Source organism: Ictidomys tridecemlineatus, chromosome 8 (assembly GCF_052094955.1).
Source record: "Ictidomys tridecemlineatus isolate mIctTri1 chromosome 8, mIctTri1.hap1, whole genome shotgun sequence".
NCBI lineage: Eukaryota > Metazoa > Chordata > Mammalia > Rodentia > Sciuridae > Ictidomys > Ictidomys tridecemlineatus.
The window spans coordinates 139,520,327-139,544,224 of record NC_135484.1 but is presented as its reverse complement, the minus strand read 5'-3'; the positions used below and the strand labels follow the sequence as shown (position 1 = coordinate 139,544,224).

General features: G+C 42.6%; 1 protein-coding gene across 1 annotated transcript in view; it reads right to left on the bottom strand.

Moving 5' to 3' along the window:
* Ly86 (lymphocyte antigen 86) overlaps positions 1-23,898 on the bottom strand; it is a 56,267-nt gene that overhangs the window by 26,663 nt on the left and 5,706 nt on the right. The window contains exons 2-3 of the mRNA XM_005327490.5: positions 9,671-9,757; positions 8,204-8,332 (exon numbers count right to left, since the gene is read on the bottom strand). Coding sequence (XP_005327547.2) covers positions 8,204-8,332; positions 9,671-9,757 — 216 coding nt within the window. The remainder of the gene's footprint in view (positions 1-8,203; positions 8,333-9,670; positions 9,758-23,898) is intronic.

Below are 23,898 nucleotides of genomic sequence, written 5' to 3'. Positions count from 1 at the left end.
TTGTGGGCACTGGTCAAGAATGAAAAGCGAAGGTGTTACATCTTCCTAAGTAACTTGGATCTCAATTTAGGTTGAACTTTGGGTCAGATATTTACTATCATCAGCACCAGTGACTTTGGCGGTAAGTCTGGAATTCTGACCTACCTTATGGTAGCGGTTCTCAGAGTTTAACAGGGACGGGCAAGCTACAGCCTGTAGGCCGAACCCTGTCCCATACCTGTCTGTGAGTAGCCATGTGCTGAGAATGATTTTTATTTTGCACTTTGAAATGGTTAAAAAAAAATCAAAAGAAAACTAGCATTTCACTGTGTGAGAAACACCTGATATTTCAATTTCAGTGCCGTGGTTTTAGTCTTTTTGGATAGTTGTCCCCATCCATTTTCATCTTGTCTGTGGTGACTTTCAACCTGAGGGACAGAGTCGAGCAGCTGCCACAGAGACCACATGATCTGCGAAGCTTGAAATATTTACTATCATCTTGTTATGGTTTGGATAAGGGGTGTCCCCAAAAGCTCCTGTGTTAATGGAGGACTGCTTCAGAGGTGAAATGATAAGACTGTCAGACCTGTAAGCTCATCAGTGGATTAATCCATTTGATGGATTAATAACTTGAAAGGACCACCGTGCTGGGTGGTAATGACCACCCAGGTGGAGCACAGCTCCAGGAGGTGGGTCCCTGGGACTGTGCCCTTGGAGGTTACATCTTGTCTCCCTGGCTTTATCCCATCTCTCTGTGCTTCCCAACTGCCAAGGAGGTGACTGGCTTTCCTCTGCCACGCCCATCCACCATGATGTTCTGCCTCACCTTGGACCCAGCATGGTGGAATGTCCAACCATCAACTGAATCTGTGAAACCATGACCTCAAAATACGTTTTTTTTTTCTCCTTTAAGTTGTTCTGGTCGGGTGTTTTTGTCACCGTGATGAAAATCTGACCGACTTTCTCTATCCAATAACAAGTTTGCTGAGCGGTGGACTGAAGGGTTTGTAAAAGACAGATTGCTAATCCCCGGTCTCAGAGTGACTGGTTCAGTACGTCTGGGTGGGGACCAACATTTTATTTTTATGATCATTTCTTAGATAAGGCTAATATTGCTCTTCAACCTTGCCTGGACACTGGACCTAACTAGCTTGGATCCGACCCTGGAGATTTGGGTGTAATTGGTCTGGGTGTTGGGATCTTCGAAATTTTAAAGGGAGTTTTCAGTGCAAACACTGTCCAATAGAAATACAGTAAGTCACATATATAATTTGATATTTAGTAACCACGTTTTAAACGCTGAAAGCAATTTTAATAATATGTTAATAATGTGTCTTATCATTGATAAATAATAGGTTGATATATTTTATTTCACTCAATCTCATGGTTTGAATATTCAATGTCTCCCAAAGGCGTAATTCCCAGCTGATGGCCCTGTGGGGAGATGGTGGAACCTTGGGGGTGGGGCTTTGAGGGAGGAAGTTAGGTCATTGGGGGTGTGCCCTTGGAAGAGACACTGGGACTCTGGCTTCCTTTCTTTTTACTTCCTGGCTACCATGAGGAGCGCAGCCTTGTTTTACCATATGTTCCCACCACAATGGGCCTCCCACAGGCCCCCAAACAATGGAGCCAAGAGACCATGGACATCAACCTCTGAAACTATGAGCCAACACCAACTTTCCTTATTGTAAGTTGATTTTCTCAGGCATTTTGGCACAGTGACAAAAATCTAACACACTCAATATATCCAGAATATTATTTCAACATAGCTGTTTTGAATGTGTCTACCATGTTTCAAGTATTTATTGAAACTGCAAAGTCATCTCTTAATGGTATTTGGAAGTGAGTCTTTTGGGAAATAATTAGGATTAGATGAGATCACAGAGATGTGGCTCTAGTGATGAAATTTGTACCTTTATAATAAAAGAAGGACTTGAGCTAGCACACATGCTCTGTCATGGGACGCCCTGTGCCATGTTATAAGGCCCTCCCCAGATGCTGAGTGGATGCTCATGCCAACCTCCTAGATTTCCCAAACTTCAGAACCACAAGTCAAATAAGCTCCTATTTTTAAAAAATCACCGAATATCAGGTGTTTTGTTATAGCAACAGAAAATGGATGGATGCAGACGTATAACCAATGTAACAATGATCGAGACTTTTACATTTTTCTTCTCATGTTACATTTTTAAAACCGAGTTGCAGTTTACACTGATGATATGTTTCAATTCAGAGTGGTTATATTTCGGAGGGTCAGGAGCCACATTTAGCTTGTGGTCCCTGCAGAGAATAGCATGGGTCTAACTAATATGCAATTGAGATCCAGTGCCGTGAGGGCCCTGGAGTATCCTGTTAGAACATGCTTGTTTGTCATTAATAATATTCTTATATTTTCATATAATTCAATAATCTCCTCTGATATCATTTAAAATCACAGCTTATTGTGTGCCCCTTAGTTTAGCTAAACAATGACCTATTTAATAAATCCCCTATAATTAGTTGGTAGCTATGGACAGACCTAAGCTAGTTACAGCTAGACTGTTCTTGAATATCAGGAGAATTTACTATAGCTTCCTTCCTTAGGTTTACTAATTTGGTGTGGTCATTAAAAACTTTCAATTCATCTCACTTTAGCCTTAAAATTGAGGCCAAGCTTACAGATTTAGTTGTACAACTCCGAGGTGAAGTGGAACGGATCCATATGATTCAATGCTATAAAAGGAAAGAGGGTCTCAGGAAGTGCTCACAGAGTAGAAGATATAATGTTGCCTGTTCTGTCACCTTCTCAATGAACCCAGTGCCTGGATAAGGGGATTGTAGGGAAAGAGTACAGAGTGGATACTTCATGATTGCCCTGACATTCTATTCTAGTCTTTGATGCAGAACTTTCTGTGCATTTACCTTGCGCATGATGGGCTTGCTTCCAGACCACAGCAATAAAGCAAATATCCCACTAAAGTGACTCATGACTTTTTGGGCTTCCTGGTGGGTGCATATTAAAGTTATGTTTATGTTGTACTATAGTCTATCAAGTGTGCAAGAGTGTTATGTCTAAAAACACAATGTGAATACCTTAATTAAAAAGTATTTTGTGGGGCTGGGGATATAGCTCAGATGGTAGAGTGCTTACCTTGCATGCACAAGGCCCTGGGTTCAATCCCCAGCACCACCAAAAAAAAAAAAATAATAATAATAACCCAAAACAAACAAAGAAAACCTTTGTGGCCAAAAAAGTGTGAGACACAGATACAGAGTGGGCACATCTGTGTCTATAGACCTGCTCCATGCAAGGTTGCCAGAATCCACCAATTTGTGAAAAATGAGTATCTGTGAAGTACGATAAAATGAGGTACGTGTATTCAACTGCACATTGCACACATTTAAATAAAAAACAGGACCAACAGAGATATTCTGCTTCTTTTTTACTTAATAATATTATTATATTTTCATGTTATTCAATAATCCCTATGACATCATTTAAAATCACAGCATATTATGGGCTCCTTGGTTTGGCTAAACAATGACCTACTTAATGAATCCCCTATTATTGGACACATAGGTTGTTTTTTCCCAGTTGTCAATCACCCCATTAATAATGCTGCCAGAAGAGCATCATTTGGTCTTTGGATCCAATATACTTCCTGCTTTAGAGCTAGCAAAGGGAAGCCCAGAGGAAAAGGAGACATTATTTTATACTTGCAGTCTCACTAAGCCTGACCAATTTTGTAGTTTTCATCTGCCTTGGAGGACAGCCAGTGAGATGCAGTTTGCAGAGGGAGGCATAGAAATGTGGTGGCAATGATAGCAATCACTCAACCCCAGTGGACGCCAGAGTGTGCCGCCCACAGTGGACACTGAGTTTTCTCACTATTCTGCTAGGAAGAACCTGCAGGTCCCTGGGACCGTTTCATACATGATATGTCACAGCAGCCTGTGCTTGGGTTTGGACTGGCTTCACTTCTCCCTGTGTCTCTGGTGTCATTTCCCCTTCTCGTCCTAGTGTCAGTCACTTCTCTGGAACAGAATCCTTCCTGTGGTGGATTTGTGGGTGGGTTAAAACAATTTAATAACCCAAGAAGCCTCTGAATTTAAAATGTTAGCTTCTCTGGCTTATGTAATTTACATAATCATTTGTGCATGCAACATTTGTATATTGCTCTTCGGATTGTTTTGCACTATCTGAAATTTCCTGGCAGGTCCCCCAATGCCAGCTCCTCAGCTGCCTATGCAGTATCATCCCCATAGCAATAAAGCAAATAAATGGCTGCGGAGCTGCCCAGCATCCAAATGAGGTAAACACAAGCTTCTGAGCTGGTATACCAAATTAGACACCCCAAATCGTTTGAGGGAACAGTATTTCTCCTATTGTATTAATTCTATTAAGGGCATGAATAGAGGAATAAAAAAAATAAGGTTTTCTTAAGCTTGAGGGACCCAGTGAATTTACTGTTTGCTTTGTGTCTTCGTGCTGTGCATACGCATCATGAGATGGTCATTTTGAGGTGGGCTGTAAGGTCTGTGTTCAAAGCAGTCGTGTGTCCGTATGCAAATACAATCCAAATATTTATTAAATCTTTTCCGTCAGCTCTCTATGCCCTGTCTGCAGAAAGGTTAATGGGGGACACACTCACAAGTACACGTCCAGCTGAGTTAAGGTCTGTGGCAGAAATAGAACATGACGCTCTGGGAGAAGTGAGAGGGAGCAATTCATTTGTCTGGGTTTGAAGGAGGCTTCTTGGGTTAGATCTGGACAGAAGAAGAAAAGTGGGAAGCAGGCTTTACAGGCCAAGGGGACCACCTAAACAATGTTGTACGTGTTAATGTGCAGGCCTTGGTCAGAACATGGCGATATTTTGTCGAGGTGGTTGTTAATGGTGCATATGGGGAATGGAGGGAAATGTAGCTAGAGAGGAGGGATAGTCAAATGTATGATGTACTTTGGTCATCAAAATAACTCAGGCTTTGGAATAAACCTAGGTGGCCATCAACAGATGAATGGATAAAGAAAATGTGACACACACACACATATATACACACACACACACACACACACACATACACACATATATTCACACATTGAAATATTACTCAGCCATGAAAAGGCACAGAATTCTACCATTTTCAGCAATATAGGTAAAAGTAGATGACACTATGTAAAGAGAGATCATGCACAGAAATATAGTTACTATTCTCACTTATGAATGGAAGCTAAAATGTCGATCTCAAAGATGTAGAGAATAGAGTAATAGTTATTAGAGCCAGAAAAGAATGTGGGCTGAGGAAAGAAGAGTAGAGAGTTTACTACTGGAGAGGAGAATGGGTCTTAGTGCTCTACGGCACAGTAGGAGAACTATGATTGACCCTTAATTGATTATTTCAAAATAGCTTGTCGAGAGGATTTTGAAAGTTTCTTACTTTGTACCTGAGGGTGATAGATCTGTCAGTTACTCAGACTTGATCATGAGACATTGAGTACTTGTATTGAAATGCCACAGTGTAACCCCATAAATATGTAGGATCACCATGTGATGAAAAAATGTATTTTAAAAACATGGATAAAATGACAGTCTTTATTCTACAGGAAAAGGTACTCTTGAAGTCCTTTGGGCAGGAGGTGACCTTTCTAGAGCTTTGTCTACAAGAGTTAGCTGGCAGCTGTGTCAGTGGTGGAGAGGGACTTGATCTAGGGACTGGAAAGACATCTAGTGTCTGTCCTTTCTTGTTAAGTTGTAGGACTTCCAGGTGACCCATCTCCACATTTGGGTTCAAGCTCCCTTATTTGGTAAAAAAAAAAAAAAACTGGAAATATAATCAAGAGGCTTGAGATAGGACAATGGATGTTGGCCATAGGTGACAGCCTATTAAGTGGTTAGCCTTTCCTGGGTGGGAATTATTTAATCATCATCTCAATATGATTTGAATTCCTCCAGAACATTCTATACAATCAGGTCTATGCTCTCTTTTATCGTTATTTTTAAGATATATGTGTTTAATTGACATGGTAATTATATATATATATATATATATGGGGCATAGTGTGGCATTCCAGATGTGCATGTAATGCATAACTGGCATGCTACCACTTCAGTGTGTATGTGTGTGTGTGTGTGTGTGTGTGTATGTACACACACATGTGTTTGTAGTTAATGATCCCCACATTTCAGGCACATTTGAGATACAGTCCACCCTCTGTGTCTGTGAGTTCCTTATCTCTGGATTTTTTATCCCAACATTCAACTGACCACAGATAGAAAAAATTGGAAGAAAATGCATCTGTATTTAGCAGGCACAATTTTTTTGGTCATTATTCCCTAAACGATACAGTATAACAACAGTTTACATGGCATCTACATTGTATTAGGTATTACAAGTGATCCAGAGATTATTTAAAACATATGGGAGGATGTGCATAGGTTCTGTGCAAACACCACCCCGTTTGTCTAAGGGACTGGAGCATCCACAGACTTTGGTAATTACCAGGTGTCGTGGAGCCGGTCCTCCACTGGTGCCTACGGGCCACTGTAGAGGGTAACCAAGGTGATACTGCTCACACTTGGGAAATCCGTAGTCGGCTGGGGATGACAGACAGGGGTAAGTGGGTACAGTACCATGTGGCGGGTGCTGCAAGTGAGTTGTCTGCCACACACTTATGGGAGAAAGGAGGCTGAGGAGCAGAGCTGTAAGAACTGTCACTTGCAAATCCCAGTGAAGTTCTGCAGACGTCCTTCTGGTCAACCCTCCTCTAAGTTCCCTGATTTCTTTTCTTGCACAAACATCTTTTATCTGTATCCCTGGGTCTAGGAAGGGGACTCCGATTGCTTCTAGATCTTTCACTTAGAAAGGAAAATTGGGGCTGGGCGTGTAACACACGCCTGGCATCCCAGTGGCTCGGGAGGCTGAGGTGGGAGCATTGACAGTTCAAAGCCAGCCTCAGCAACAGCGGGGTGCTAAGCAACTCAGTGAGGCCTTGTCTCCAACTAAAATAAAAGAAGGGCTTGGGATGTGGCTCAGTGGCTGAGTGTCCCTGAGTTCAATACCTGGTACCCTCCCAAAAAAAGAAAATTGGGCATTTTGCAAGGATTCTTGCTGTTTTACAACCCTAGCTGCCTTGAGAAGGGAAATCGACAGGAGGATGACTCCAGAGTGTGGGTTTGGGTTATGCTCCCCGTTGTCCAATGAGAATAGGAAGGAGTCCCTGGGAGGGGGACTAGCCAGTGGAGAACAACTAACCAGAGGAGGTCAGCTGTAGAGCTGACCCACATTTTAATTAAACAAGTGTGTGGGCTCTCTCTCGTCCAGCGAGAAGGTCCACGGAACAGGGTAGAGGAGAGTGTGGCTGTGGGGTCACTATTTGAGACCTCCGGAGACCAAGCAGGAAGCAGGTCTGATTTCATTGCACAGTTACCATGTGTATATAGGCAGTAGCTAAGCAGATGACAGGCAGCCACCAGTGCAATTTCTTGCTGACTGTCCTTGCAGTGACCAATCGAGGAGCGGGCCATGGAGCAAGCACAGGGATTGCAACACGCAGCCTCACGCCCAGGGCTGTGCCTACAGGATAAGCCGTTTGCTGCTCATGCACCTAGCACGAGGGGAGTGGCCTGCCACTCAGACACCAGGTATGCACTTGTCCCAACAAAACAAGGAGGCTTGGTTTGACTGGCAGGTGAGGACAAGGACAGGAGGGGTGGGGACAGGCTTGCTCTTGGCTGTGTATGGAGGAGGGGTAGCAGATTAGTGAACTGAAGGAAAGGAGCTGATGTAATAAGACTTCGGCTTCTCTGCTTCCTGTCCAGCTACCTGAAGGCCCTGTCAATCAACCGCCCGCAGGGGAAAGCAGTGAGATGTGGTGAGTCTCACTGTCTTTCCTCTTTCAAAGTCTATTGCTTTGTCAACAAGACTGCACCAATCATCGAACCTGGGAGCAGCATTGAATTTTCATGGATTTTGGGGAAGCGATGGGGCCCTTCTTCTTCTAGCCTTTTTCTTAAGGTGCCACTATTCACAGGAACAATCCCGTTTGGAGACCATCTTCTATACAACGTTTCATTTTTGAGGTTCATGACAGCCCTGTGGGGAGGCGATTCTTGTGATTTGTTTCTAAAAGGTGCTGATGAGTGAGGCTCAACTTGTCCCAGGATGGGGGAGAGGGGGTGGACAGACAGTGGGCTCGGTCCCGGGGTTCTGACCTCGGATGTAAGCCTTGGGTCGGCCAATGACTTACCTCCTTTCCTTCTTCCACAGAAAGAAAACTTGGGTAGATCGTCCTCGCAGATGGGATAGGAGAAATTCAGAACAGAAGCGCCTTTCGAGAGGAGGAGCACATCCAGGAACAGCTCCCGGATATCTTCCCCTAAAGAAGAGGAGGCGGCCATCACTAGGACTCCACAGCAGGAGACAAGGACCCTTTATGCCCTTTGACTGCTTTGTATGCAAAACTTTTTTTTCCCTAGTAAAACAACACTGAAACCATGCTGAGGGGACTGTGATGGCCCTGGGTATGAAAACCGGCCCATTCTCAAACGCCACCTCTTTGGGGCAAGGTGGCTCCTCTGCTGTGCTGCCCAGCTTCCATGCTCTGGCCCCTTAATGAGGTGTCTGCGGGTGGCTTCCAGAACTTCTCAGCTCCATCGTGCTATTTATCCCTAGTGGCCATGTGGGGTGTGGTCAGCCCACACACCCCCCTGATGTTGCTAGGCAGGCGCAGGCACCTCTGTGGTCTGGTTTCCCCAAGCTCTCTGCCTTCTCCTCTCTCCTCCTTTTTATGTTCTACCTACTCCCGTTCCTCTTTTCTCTCTTTCATACTCTCCACAAAATATTTCTTGAGATGCTGCTGGAGTCCTGACATTGTGCAAAGTTCTAGAAACACACAGTTGGGTGGGTTCTTGGTCTCTGGGAACGTCCGCTCTGTTTCTCTGGATGGTCCCACACGCTAGGTTGATGGAATCCTTTTGCTCTGGTTTTGATAAAACTGTCTTAGGAAAGGAGATAATTCAGTAACTAGAGCACACATATAAGCCGATTGTAATGGCATGATCAAATAAAAAAACACAACAGAAATTGCTGTGGCTCATTGACTGGGTTGTGTAGAAAGGCTGCACGTCTCCTCTTTGCCTGGGTCAAGGTCTAAGAACTTGGATTAGCTGCTCAAGACACAAAATAATGCAAATGACAAACCATGCTGCTTGGGGAAGGGAATAGATTTGTCTGTGGCTGAGATACATAAGCAAAGGATCTCTCCTAGAGAGACAGCAATACTTAGTCTCAAAATATTTTCTCGGGGCTTGGGATGCGGCCCAAGTGGTAGAGTGCTCACCTAGCATGCGTGAGGCACTGGGTTCGATCCTCAGCACCACATAAAAATAAAATATTGTGTCCACATAAAACTGAAAAATATATTTTAAAAATATTTTCTTTTTTTTTTTTTTCCGCTAGGTATACTGATTTCAGGTGCTTATCCAATCCAGAGAGGTGTATAGAGTCTTTTTGGTAGAAAAATGGAACATTAAATGAGAGTTGTACTTTACTTGGATATTACCCAGAAAGAGGATTGAAGGTGGAAACAGAGTTAATTCCAGAGAATGGTGGGGGACTACTGGGCTAGCCAGCCATTATTGATCATATGAGTCAGTTGGTGTGTGGGGCAGGAAGTTGTGCCGTGCTTTATTTCGTGGTCATCATTGCTACTTACTCAGAATGATGCCAAATCTAATGCTGAGATGCGGTTGTAATTTTCTGGAACACTGGTCAACAGAAAAGCCGAAATCCTGCAAAGGATCTGCCAAGAAGAAAAAAAGAAAAAAAAAATAGAATATTCATGTGTATATTGTATAACAATTGTGTTAACTAACCCAAGTTCACTAAAATTTATTCAAAAGCATATTACAAAAATACTTTAAGAAAAAGTAAGTCCATGAAGTTTTCACCAGCAACTCCTGGTCTCTCCAAAGTCAGTATTGGGTCCACTCTTAGAGCTGGTCCACCTCAGCTGGCCAAGGCTCTGTTTACACAGACAACAGGGTCCTGAGTCTCAGAATTAGGACAGCATCTTGATCGTTGGGTTTCATCTTTGCCTGGTGAATGATTTTGTCATTCAAACTTTATCTTCTGAATTTTTATCTCTGCCTGAATTCTTTTTTTTTTTTGAGAAATAGGAATAAAAAAAAAGCTTGCTTGAATTCTTTTGGCTCCTGAACTTTTGGCTTTAAAATTGTTCATTAATTGCAGAGAGCATTTCATAAAATATTGATGATTATAATGAAACAGAGAGAAAAATGTGCAGATTATCAAAGTTAAGAGCTGCTGTTTGTGATTTCATTTCACCTCACCCCATCCTACCCACTCCCATCCACTATAATAATACCCCTCTGCAAATATTCCACTATGTGCAGGGTATTGCGTTAGATATGACAGAGTCTATGATGATAATGTAATTTAAACATAACTTATGCTCATTCAAAAGGCTCCGATGGCTCATCTATGTCTTAGAGTAAGTGCACAAATGTTCTACTGGCTCCAGCTTCCAAACTGCACGTCACAAATCCATTCCTTGAGACTCGGTCTCACGCATCCCTGGAGCCTGGGGTGGCCATGTACATACTCAGCCAATTCCCAGCACACCTGACTTGCTTGTGAACTCTCTCCCATCTCAGATGATCTTAGTCTTTTTGCTCATTGTCTAAACACTCAGTTCTGGTTCATTCCTAGCTTTTGTGAAGGCTTCTCTGATAATCCTGAAAATAGCCTTTCGTTTCTTTGAATTCTTAAAATAGTTCGGTCTGAAAAACTTTTTAAAGTGTGTGCATATCTATGACTTTGTACTTTGCTCTGTGCCAGATCCTTGCAACACTTCATCTACACATGAGAATCCTCAAAAGGAGGGGCCAGTGTTTGGGTTTGTTGGTTTGTTCTATTTTGTTTTTTTTCCATTTTCTTTATGTTTATCACTGGTTGTAATAGAGGAGAGCTAATTTATTTTCTCATTCTTTTTTTTTTTAAATTTACACATAATTGTACATATTTACTGTTAAGGTCTGTAGACAAGTCAAAATAACACCTGGTATTTTGCCAGGGAAATGTTAGAGTTCATAAACAAGTCTGGATGGTGCCTGGCAAAATGCCAGAGGGAGTGGTTTGAGAAATAACAAAAGCAAGCCATTAAGTGTGGAGATTCCTTATTGGTTGACTGATGTATCTAGTTTATGCTAATTAGATAAGCTGTGCAAAATGTATAAATAGCTCTGTTGTCCTACAATAAATGGCTTCCATTCCTGCTGCATCAACGTACACAAGTTATTCGTCACCCCCCAGTTATTCTGCTGCAGCAAGACCGCGGCAATTTACAGGGGTATATAATATGATATTCTGGAATGTTTATACAATGAGCAATGGGATCAAATGTTGGTAATTGGCAAATCCATCACCTCAAACATTTATCATTTCTTTTACTAGAAATATCCAAAGTCCTTTCTTCTAGATATTTTGAAATATATAATAAATTATTGTTAACAGTAGTCACCCCACTGGGCTATAGAACACCATATTCCATCTTCTTATCTAACACTTTTCTATCTTTTCTCTCCCCTTCTCAGCTTCTGGTAATCACTTCTTCTAGGAGACCAACTTTCTTAGCTTCTACATATGAGTGAGTACATGTGGTATCTGTATTTTTGTTCCTGATTTATTTCACTTACCTAACCTTCTCCAGGCTCATCCACTTTGATGCAAATAACAGAATTTCATTATTTTTGTGGCTTAATCATATTCTGTGGTGCTATCACACATTTTTCTTTATCCATTCATCCATGGGTGGACCCCTAGGTTGTTTTCATATTATAGCTATTGTGCCTAGCTCTGCAGAAAACACGGAAGTACAAATATCTCTGGACATATTTAGTTTCCTTTGTATAGACCCAATAGTGGGATGGCTGGGTCATACACTGGATTGTTTTTTGAGTTTGTTGAGGATTTTCTGCACCGTTATTGATAATGGTTACACTAATTTCATTCCCACCAACAGTATCTAAGAGTTCCCCTTTGAAGAGACTAAATTTCAGTCAAGGTCTCCCTCTACTAAGCACTGAGTTGTGCACTTTGTAAGAGTTTCCACTTCATTCTCCAGACCACCCAGCGCCCAGCACGGTCTACACACAGTAATCACTCCATTAATATGCATCATAATTGGACGGACGGCATCTATTGACCTATCTGTGTATCAGCTCCAAATCCGCTCCTCTGCACTTGCTTTGTGAAACTGGCCTCTCTGCAACGCTGTTACTCCTTTGTCACCTGCAGGTTGAGGTGTCAGAGAGAGATGGACCTTGGAGCCAGAAAGGGGACTTGCTTCTGGTGCACTTGTTGAAAGCATCAGCAGCGATGGCCCATCTCCACAGGAACCCACTGGTTCTAGTGTCCAGCTCTCTTTTGCACTTTCCAGAATTGGTGGGTACCCAACCCTCTGCCATAACTCTTCCTCAGAGTGGCTGCCCCTTCCTCTGCAGTCGGTCTCAGCCCCACAGGTCCTTTCAAGCATGCAGGTTCCAATAATCCCAACATCTACTCTTAGCTCTCCTAGCCCCTGGGGGGCGGTGCTATTCCTCCAGTGTCCTTATTTTACTATTTTCTGACAACTGATTCATCAATTCCCCATATTAAATTCCTTCTGTTAAAATAACTGATGTGGTCTCCATTTTCCCAACAGGATCCAAATTGGTAGAATAGAGTAATTGAGAGAGAAGTGGGCAGGAGGGAGAAGTCGGGGTGGGGGGGTCTGATTTTCTTAATTTCTGTGGTGGGGAAATACAGACTCAGAGAGGTTGTGTTAAATTTCTCACATCCCAGCATTGGAAAGTATCACGATCCAAACCCAGACTTAAAAACAAGCAAGGAAGCAATTTGATGTCTAGTATTGTACAGTGATACTCAAAAAGCAGAGCCTCCGCTCTGTATGTCAACTATTGGATCTGTAAGATTTCCCAGAATATTTTCTGTGGAGGCGTATGGCACCGGGTAGTTCTTGTTTATAACTGATTTCTCTTTCGGCTTAGTTATGAGCTCCCATTTGCCAATGATAGTGTTCCAGACAGTTTGAGCATCTGCATTGGTGAGTGTCTATGGTGTCTGCCCTGGAAATGATCAGGAGGCAATTTCAGTCTTGCAAATTTAACACAGCTGCATCTTCAATCAAAACCCCTTTGGACTGGTCACTACTTTTCCTGGGGGAAAACATCTTTTTTTTTTTTTTCCTTAGGCTCATTAGATACCTTCCTAAGCATCTTCATGCTGTCTCAGGGCTTCTTTCAATTCAGAAAAGAGGACTAGGGGGATGGAGACAATGTTCTACTACAGACTTGGCACTCCATATTGAAAGACAAGGAGGCCAGCTAACAGATGCTCAGGAAGGTCCATCTTCAGGGTCGTTGATTAATTTAAGTTGCCACCTGAGGCAAAATAGAAGAGGCTGAGTACGCATCGTTGGGTTAATTAGCAGTTACAGAATTCCACGGTATGTTTATCAATATTTTAAAAGTATAGATAGAATAAACTAAGGCCAGGGGAAGGACATGCAGCTTTTCCATGGCATTAGAAAAACACTGTTAGAAAAACAATCTTAACAGGGAACAAAAACCACAAAGAAAACAGTAGGTTGCTTTTCACCGAGGAAATGCATATAGAAGTCCAAAGATGGATTGCTTAAAAAGTACTTGGGGATTTGGTAAACCTTTCTACTAGTTATTTCAAATTGATATATGAGATGAGTGATTTTTTTATTTTTATTTTTCTTTTTTTAGTATAAGCATGCAGTTTGCAGACTGTTTTGGAAAAGTGACCTTGGTTTCTCCCATCCCCCAATCCCACCCTCTTAAATCTCTGTCCTTCCTGGTATTTATTTATATTTTCCACTTAGGCACTTAGCAAGCTCCCTGTTACATTTGTTTGAATACCTCCCTCATCTCTAATCAGACTCCCCAGCACTAGGGGCATCGTGTCCTAAGGGCACTAAGCCCCAAGCCATTATTTGCTCAATGAATTATAAAAGGTTATTCTCAATTCACTGAGAACCCTAAAGCAGGGTTTCTCAACCCCACCACTATTGATTTTTTTTTTTGTATTAGACAATCTTTTATTGTGGGTCTGTTCTGCATCATAGGATATTCAGCGGCCTCCTTGGTTTCTACTCACTAGATAACAGCAACTCCCCTCGCTCAAAACGCTTCAGGACCACCTACCAAAATAAGACATAGTAGGTTATAATTTCTAAATAGTTCTCATACAGGATGAGTAGTGGTTGGGCATGGGAGACTTTGCCTCGAGTGATTTTTAATATATATAAATCTGATCAACTGATTTGGGGTTCCTGGGCTTCGAGAGCAGGAACATTTGCTTCTTATAGACACTTCATTGCAGAGCGGCATATGAGCTGAGGAAGGAACTCAGACTTTTTAGGGAAATGGAAGCGCTGTTCTTTCTGAGTATTTTTCCTTGACCTCACTCTTACACCCGCTTTCTGTCTGTTCTGTCAACACTGATGTCTCCAGGGTTGGAGGAGCCAGCTGGGCTCAGAGGGAGCAGGCTGGCTGATGACCAATTCTGCAAGCTGCTCTTCAACTTCCCATCTAGCTGTGCATTGATCTGAAAGTTTGCGTCTCGGGCAGCTGTGTTTTGATCGGGGTATTTTAGTTTTCTTGTATGAGTGCATGGGATAACATTCAGGGGTCATTGTGGATCTCTAAAAGAGGGACATGCTTTTTGAAATTCCATGGCTGACTCTCCATTACCAGCATGTCACAAAACTAACCTTCACGTCTTCCATTTTTTGACTCCACTACGCTCCTTCTGTCCCCTTCCCTCTCTCTGCCAAAAGGAAATAACTTACAATATGGTGAAAGTATTCTAGCCATGTTTTTATATTATTTCCTCATCTTTTTTTCCCACTTGTCAAATCTTATTACTTATAGAATGGCACAGCATGGCCCTGATGGGTCATTATTTCAAATAATAGTAGTTCAATTCCCATTCAAGTCTGCTCTGCCAGGATTTCACTGGGACTTGCCTTGCACATTCAAAGTTGTATATGTGAGATGGTTTCTTTTCATCTGAGACACGTAGATGCCTAAACATGGTTCTTGATAGCAAATGTAATAAAAATGGAATTAACACCATCACCATGGAATATCTACTGTTTATAAAATGAGAGATTAGGAACCCCAGAGGCCTGCAGGCTGCCTGGTAACTGTGATGAATTAATTTTTTTAGTGTGAAGGTATATTTGAGTTGCTGAACTGAAATTTGGGATCCCTCATTTGTCTGCTTCCAACTACAAAAGAAATGGAATTCATTATTAATAGCCTTTTATTGACAGAAGAGGGTAGAAACACACACTTTGGACTTTGAATTCACCCCCACCCCCACTCCCAAATAACCTGTTTGGCCTCCATCAGCAGGGGAGGTAGTTTTTGTGTCATAATACAATAGTCCCCTCTTAACTGCAATTTTGCTTGCTGTGGTTATTTGTGGTCAGCTCAAAGATATTGAATAGAAATTTCCCCCAAATAAACAATCCACAAGTTTCAAATTGTGTGACATCCTGAGTACTGTGATGAAATCTTGAGCCATCCTGCTTGGGAGGTGAATCACATTTTGGTCTAGTGTATCCACACTGTATACACTACCCACCCGACAGTGACTTAGTAACTTTCTTGGTTATCAGATCAACTGTGGTAGTTCTGCAGTGCTTAGGTTCAAGTAACCCTGATTTGACTTAATAATGGCCCCAAAGCACAAGATTAATCATGCTACCAATTTGGATACACCAAAGAGAAGCTGTGATGTACTTCCATTAAGTGAAAGGATGAAAGTTTTTTTGACTAAATGAAAAAAAAAAAACAAATCCTATGTCGAGGTTGTTAAGATCTATAGTAAGAACGAACTATCGTGTCTGTGAGGTTTAGCACTGTGGTTTTAGACATCCACTGTGGGGCTTGGGACATATTCCTGGGGATAAAGGAGACTACTGTAAATAGGGTTGCCCTGGACATGCTTCTGAGGTTAGGGATGATCTTTGCTACCAGTTCTCAAACACAGCTGCAGGATGGAATCACTTGAGGAGTAGTGTAAAAGACCAATGCCCGAGTCTTCCTCCAGCTGTTCCAATGTAAGGCTTCCTCAGATTGAGATTCTTAACCCCTCCCTGGGCGATTTTATTGCCTCACCTCATTTGAAAACCATTGCAATAATCCATACAGGTGTTTTGCTAATTCCCTGGCTATACTACTATCTTATAGGTGGGCTCCTGGATCTACATGCATCATTTCAAGCTCAAAATGTATCTGTTTCATAAATTTCCTAATAAATGTCTCCACAAAGCAGTCCACAAGTGTTATAGAGTTGATGATGATTTAGGGAATTTCGGGGCTACATCCCCCTCCCCCTCCCCCGACCACTTGTTGATATCTGTTTCGGGGTCCCTCTCTGCCTCTCCTCTCCCTTTTGTCTCTACAGAAGCAATATGCTTTTCCTTGCTTCAGTGCTGGGGAGTTAGAGTCGCACCCAGTTACCCCTGGGCCTCAGCAGCTCCCCTAGTGGCTCCTATAGGGTTCTTTCTAGAAAGGCAGGGCTCTCCTTAGCTGCAGGTCTTGCAACAGTCCCTAAAAGATTTTTTTTCTTTTTTTCTATTTCACTTTCTGAGCACATGATCCTTGTCCCGAAAAAAAATTTGAGATGGGTGTCCAGGGACCAAGAAGATAGAGCTAAAAGGACGGCAACAAAGGTTAGTGGAGACTGGCAGAGGGTAAAATATAGGGCACATCTCTCTAAAAAAAAAAAAAAAAATCCTAATTTGGAGAAGAACGTGAAAGAACAGCAAAATTTTGGCAGATGTGAGTGAGGGGTGAGCCCGGGAGAGCCAGGACCAGAGAGGGCCTGGGGCACACTCAGGAGGCCCGTGCCACTTGCAGGCTTGGTAGGAGCTCTGTGCCTGGAACTGAGCTATAGTTTATGGGTGGTGTTTGCTTGGGTCTGCACAGATCTTAAGTTCCCAGAGCTCCCTTCAGAAAGATCCTGCCGAGGCCAGGACATTTGACCATGTTTTTGTCTAAAACCAATAAAGTTGTCATGACTCTCCAAGGGTAGGATTTTGCACGGACATAGTTTTTGTTCTTCTGGGATAAATGCATGCATGTGGGATTTCTGGGGCACGTGGTAAGTGTATATTTAATTTTATAAGAAACGGCCTGACTGTTTCCCACAGGGACTGTGAGATGTGAGGGGAATCTGGCAGGCAGTTCCCCAGGGAGAAGTCAGAGGGACCTCGTCCAGTGGGTGGTCTGCAACTGCTGTCCCTTCTCAGCCCTCTGGGCTCTGGCAAGACTCGCTCTGTGAACTAATCAGTACCACCCGGAGCAAAGCAGCCTTGGCTAATTGTTACGGCTGTGCAGGGGAGGGGACAGCTTGGATGCCTGGGACAGTGGTGTCTTTAATTAGCCTCCGAGGTGATTCTTGCCACACTCAGAGGCCTAAAGACAATGGCTAGTTCTTGAGATTCTGCCCCTGCCCCCAGCTCTCCACAAGGCTTTCTTGAAGGAGATCAGTTTAATTTATTATTTTTCCTCCTCCACTTCCTTGCACTGCCTCCACGCTCTAGCAAACCCCCAGGAGGGAAAAAAAAATCAATTTCCACTTTTCCTGGGAAGCAATCCTGCTGACTCACGAAGGGCCTTCTTTCCCATGTTAGCGTGCCTCAGGGGGCCCAGGACGACTTTGCATCCCAATGTGGCCTGCTCTGGTTTAAGAGCAGAGGAGTGACTCTAGCAAGAGTTCACAGACTGGGTCTTCTGCAGAGAACCAGAGGCCCAATATCTCCTGAGCACAAAATCCCAGGCTCCCCAAAGCTTTCCAGAAAAGGCAATGTGGATGCCCAATGGGAATCGCTTCCAGAATGTCTTGGACCCAAACCTGGGAAATCAAACTCCTCGTTCCCAAAGCCACTTCACCATTTCTTCTTGCATCTCTTAACATCTCATTGATGAGTCTGCTGGATGTCCCAGCTCAGCAAGAGAGCTCGCCTTTCCAGGAAAGAGAGATGTTGTAACCCAGAATATTTGGGAGTAGGATCTCTTGGGCATGAATAACATGGGATTATAAGCCTTTGCAACTCAACGCTGGAAGAGAAAGGAAGCAACTGTTCTTGGCTTGGCTCCATTGCAAGCAAAATGAAAACCTAATCAAAGGAAAGTACTCATTTCTCTGTCTCCTAAATCAACCCGCCCTAGTATTTATTATTCCCCTCTTCGTTAGAGGATTAAAAATGGTTTTGCTAAAAATATAAAGAGAATTGTATGGAGAGATAGAAAGAAGCCATGAAAACACCAAGATGGGAAAGTGACCTTCAGATGAATAAATGGGATCAGTGCACCTGCTGAATCCCCACCTGCTCCCCGCCGCCCCACCCCCATGTTCATCACAAAGCCAGAGTTCATCATCATCTGCTGCACAGAAAAGCTGCAAGAAGCCTGACTCAACACCACACCCTTCTCCTAACACCACCTCTGTAACTGTTTGGATATTGTTCAGCCTTTCCTTGCCATCTGTTCGTGTGTTTTCAGAACATAACATTTAAAAACTGCTCGTGTGTGTGGAAACATTACCAGACAGATCCGAGGATGCTGCAGCAATCACTCCAAACACCTTTTCCCGGGCTTGAACTTCAAGGATGGAGAAAGCAATGTCCCGAACTGGGAAACATTTCTGACACAGGAGGCATAAATAACAGATGTTCACAGTAGTTTGTAAGGACAAAGAATTGGAAGGAAGCTGAATGTTCATCCAGAGAAGGAGGGATTCAATTGTAGCCTAGTCAGATGATGGAGTCTAGTCCTATGATGTTGTACTCTCAGGCCACGAAAATGAACAAACTAAGGCAGTGCATGCTAGCTACCTCCTGGGTAATGTAATAAATCAGTACCCAAATAAGTTGTTAGTGCAATTAATTTCAGTAAATTGTGGGTTACATATTTCTATGTAGGCAGTCACATTGAAATCACATAAAAGTGTTTTTGTTTCCTACTTTCAAATTCTCACACATTTTTTTTTCATCTGAGCCTTCAGTGCAATATTGAATAGAAGTTATGGTGGGCTTTCCTGCCTCATTCTAGACTTTAAAATGAGTCCAATGTTTCCCCACTAAATATAATGTTCACCGTAGCTCTGATCATAGGTGCATTTCTTTAGAGAGCAGATAGCCGACTGTTGATCTGGCATTTTAAATTTTGTTTTTAAATCATGTGAATTCACTCATTTTTTTTTATTTAATAGGATTTATAATATCTTTATAACTGTTGCTCATCTTAGTTTGGGTTTTCTTTTGGGGGAGGGTACCGGGATTGAACTCAGAAGCACTCAACCACTGAGCCGCACCCCCCAGCCCTATTTTGTATTTTATTGACAGAGTATCACTGAGTTGCTTAGCGCCTCGCTTTTGCTGAGGCTGGCTTTGAACTCGTGATCCTCTTGTCTCAGCCTCCCAAGATGCTGGGAGCAGGAATTATAGGCTTGAACCACTGCACCTGGCTTAGTTTGGGTTTTCTTTCATGATCTTTCTATGCTCCTTTTCAACACGCTTTTTTATTTAATTTTTTTAAACTAGTTTGGAATTTATAAATTTCTAGTCTTGTAGAAGTTCCCCTTCTAATTTTAGCATGAATGTTGTTCATAATGAAGCTTAAAGCTCATATTTATCTTAAACCAGTTTCCCCTGGGTATGTATATATGCATTGGTTTATTTATAGTGCAGTAAAAGCACATGGCCTTAAACTGACCATCATACCTATTTTTCAGTGTGTTAGAGTTAAGTCTGTTCACATTGTTGTACAAAAGATCCCTAGAACTTTTTCATCCTGCATAACGGCACATTTATCTTCACTCTCTTCCCTGAAAGATGTAAGGACAAGGACAGGGCAGTTATGTTCATGTTCAATCACGGGTTCCATGTGCCATTGTTATCCTTGGGTTTTGTACTGCATTATTCCCTTGTGTTGGGCAGCCTTGGATAAGGTCCCCCTCTGATCCCTGTTCTCCATCTTTGCACCCCTGCAGTCCCTTTCTCTCGAGAGGCTCAGTGACTTCTAAGTGGTAGAGCATGACAAAAGTATTGAGAAGATGCTTATGAGATCAGGCTACCAAAACACAGTGACATCTGTCTTTCTTTCCCTCGCCTACCCTCTCTCAGGAAGCACGCTGCACGCTGCTATGCGAGTGGCCGGGTGGACAGGTTCACATGGCAAGGGCTGATACTTCTGGCCATCAACTGCAGAAAACCTGAACCTGGCTGACAGCCTCATCAGTGAGCTTGGGAGGGGATCTTCTGAGGCCTGCCTGCGGCCGTGCACTCACATGAGTTCTGAAGCATCCCTCCCGTCCATCAGTCAAGCTTGCAGATGACGGTAGCCCACCTGGGTCACCAGGCGTCAGAGATATTCAACTAAACCACGCCCACATTCCTGCCTGTCCCCCGTTAAAAAACTGAGATGATAATATTTGTTGTTTTAAGCTTCTGTATTAAGGGTGATTTGTTATGCAGCAATAGAAAACGGATACTTTCCCATTCCAAACTAGATATTACCCTCTTTGTGTTCATTCTTGTTCGATGTGCCAATTCTTGCTTGCCATTCTGGCCTGGATCTCAGAACCCACCTCTGGGATCATTTCATTTCTTTCTGAAATATCCTTACAGTTCCTTTAGTGAGTGTCTTTTGGTGGCAAACACTCTCTCTATTTTGTTTGGCCAAGGTCTTTAATTCACTCTCATTATTGGATGACATTTAGCCGTATATACAATTCTAGGATGATTGTTATTTTTCTCTGAGGATATTGTTCTTGCTCTCTATAAATCCACTCTCGGTCTAAATAAAATTTTTGTTATATAATTTCTCTTGCTCCTAAACTGTTTTTTCCCCCCTCCGGTGATTTGTGGTATTATTTTGATTGATCTGGTATAGAATTCCTTTTATAAATCTGCATGGGAGTCGCTCTGTTTACTGAACCTGAAGATTCATATCTTACACAGTTTTGGAAAATTTCCAACATTTTTCTTCAGAAATTGCTCCTATCTAGTTTTCTCCTGTAGTTGTAGCTAAAATTTTCCATTGCATCATTTCTCTGGGATACAGTTTGAATAATAGGCCCAGACTGTTCATCCAGTTCACTCTCTTCAGTTATTTTGAAATCTGGGTATTAGCTGTTATTATTTTTTTTAAATTTCAACAATGAAACATTTTATTTTAAGAGGGTTTATTTTATTCCTGATTTTTTTATATTATATTTTTCTTCTCTCATGTTTTGAATTTCCACTTTTTTTTTTTTTTTTTTGGTACCAGGGATTGAACTCAGGGGCACTCGACTACTGAGCCACATCCCCAGCCCTATTTTGTATTTTATTGAAAGACAGGGTCTCGGTGAGTTGTTTAGTACCTCACCATTGCTGAAGCTGGCTTTGGATTTTCTGCTAATTCTCCCTCATTGCATGGTTTTAAATTTTGGATTGTGAGTTCATGGTTGAATCTTTAGAAATCCTGTGAAATATGAACTAAAGGTGTGAGTTCCTCCAGAGAAGATGCACATTTCTTTCTGCAAATATGCCCCAGATGTTCTAATAAAAAAAAACACTTTAATTGGTGGGCTTTGTATTTCTTAAATCATGAAGATGGTATTTGCACATTTACACATATTATATATTATACCAAACTTATATGGAATCATATCTGGAGCTACTAATTTTTTAAAAAAACATTTATTTTCCCTAGAGACCAGGCAGAGTTCGATAACTCATCTTCTGTTTTGCCTAATAGTGTATTTTTTTTTCTTATCTATCTGGGGATTAAAAAAAAAAAACAAAACCTGCACGGCTATAACTCTTAGAAGGACATGGCTTGAGCTGGGCTCTGTGGCACTGCCCTATAATCCCAGAGGCTGGAGAGGCTGAGGCAGGAGGATGGCAAGTTCAAAGTCAACCTCAGCAATTTAGCCAGGCCCTAAGGAACTCAGCAAGACCATCTCAAAATAAAAATAAATAAATAAATAAATAAAAAGGGCTGGGGATGTGGCTCCGTGGTTAAGTGTTCCTGGGGTCAATCCCTGGTAACCATAACAACCAACAGCAACAACAAGAAAAGAAAGGTAGGACGTGAGGAGGTGATTAGACCACAAAGGCGACACCCTTATAGATGCTATTAGTGACTTTATAATAGTCTGAGGGAGCTTTTCTGTCCTTTCCACCACGTACGGACACATCTAGAAGGTACCATCTAGGAAGCAGAGAGTGAGCCTTCATCAGGATGCGGAATCCCCTGGTGCCTTGATGTTGAACTTCCCAGCCTCTAGAACTGTGAGCAACAACCTTCTGTTGTTCTTGAATTTCCTGATCTAAGATCTTTTGTAGCCTGAATGGACTGAGGCACACGGCATTTATTCTCACCAGAGATTTCCCCGGTGAATACTATGAGTTTCTGCTCGAGGGCTTTCTCCAGATGTAGGAGTCAGTTTGCCCCCTTAGTGCAGTTGCACCAGAGTCGCTGAGTCAGGGCCTCCTAAGAACAGCTCTCACCAAATAATACTCTGGTTTCTCTCTCCTTCCCAGGGGACGTCTTTGAGGCCTATTCCACAGTGGTGAGCCAAGGTCCCCGGAAGGACGGAGCCTTGGTTCCCTGGGTGATTATCTGGATTCGCTCCCTTTTCTTCCCCGTGTCTCTTCTTCACTCTCCTTTCTAAGGAAATCTTAAACTTCATATTTAAATCAGTCCCTCTAATTTATACGGAATATGAATTCTGCGTACTGTTAGCACAGTATGCAGCTATGGCTTCACCTCCACAGTGATACGGACAAAGTTTTTTTTTGCTTTTGTGGTATCAAGAACCCTTTGAACAGATTTGGGTCAGAACTGACGCAACTTCCGGGCAGAAGATGCAGGCATCCAGATGGTCTTGAGGTTGGCATGAACTAGACATACCTGAGTACCTGACTTTGGATTTGGTGAGAACATTCCAAATAGTATATAGTATACTATATAATATTCCAAAATAGAACAAGTGGATACACAGCTCAGGTATGTCGCACTCTTGGAGATTCTTGTGTGTGGTGAGCCGTTCCTGCGGACTGTGGTCGCCATTACATGATGGCGCTGGCTCCGTTGTGGTCTGTGAAGGACAACTCCATATCAAAGAGAGTTGGCGTGTTCCCAGCTCCTTATCAGAGAAAGTTGGCGTGTCATTTTCTAGCACCCTGTGAGAAGGGTACACGTGGCAGCTTTGCATTGGGGTTCGAGGTGCTTTATTAAGGCTGGGAGGGGCATCCAATTATTATTCCGGGTAGTAGAAGTAGAGTAGAAGAATCATTAAAAGAATATCAGGGGCCTGAATAAACTGCTGAAAGAAGATTCCTGAGTCGCGTCTTCCTTGCGGGCAAGGGGGTCGTGACAAGTGGTGCCGAGACCCGGGAGAAAAGAAACAAAGAAACACCCAGGAACCAGAACTTTCAGCAGTCAGGGAGGCGCGCCGGTAAGTCCCAGGTAAGGTGGGACCCGCTGTTAAAAAGCGGAGGCTCCTCTATACATAAAGAGGGAGCATTAAAAGGTACCTGCTCCTCTGTAAAAAGAGAGGGCGTTACATCTCATAGCAATTGCACTCTGTATTTTCGTTTTTGTTTTCTGTGTATGTTCGTTTTGTTTTGTGTACTTTCACTTTCGATTTCTGTGTTTTCTTGTGTTGCGTTATGGGTGCTGTGACTTCAAGTCCACTCCTTCTAGCCCTCGATGGCCTTTTACGTTCCAAGGGACTGGAGGTGAAACACAGTACCTTAGAGAAATTTTTACAGAGGGTAGATACAGCTGCACCGTGGTTTGCATTTTCAGGCAGCCTCACTACACCCAG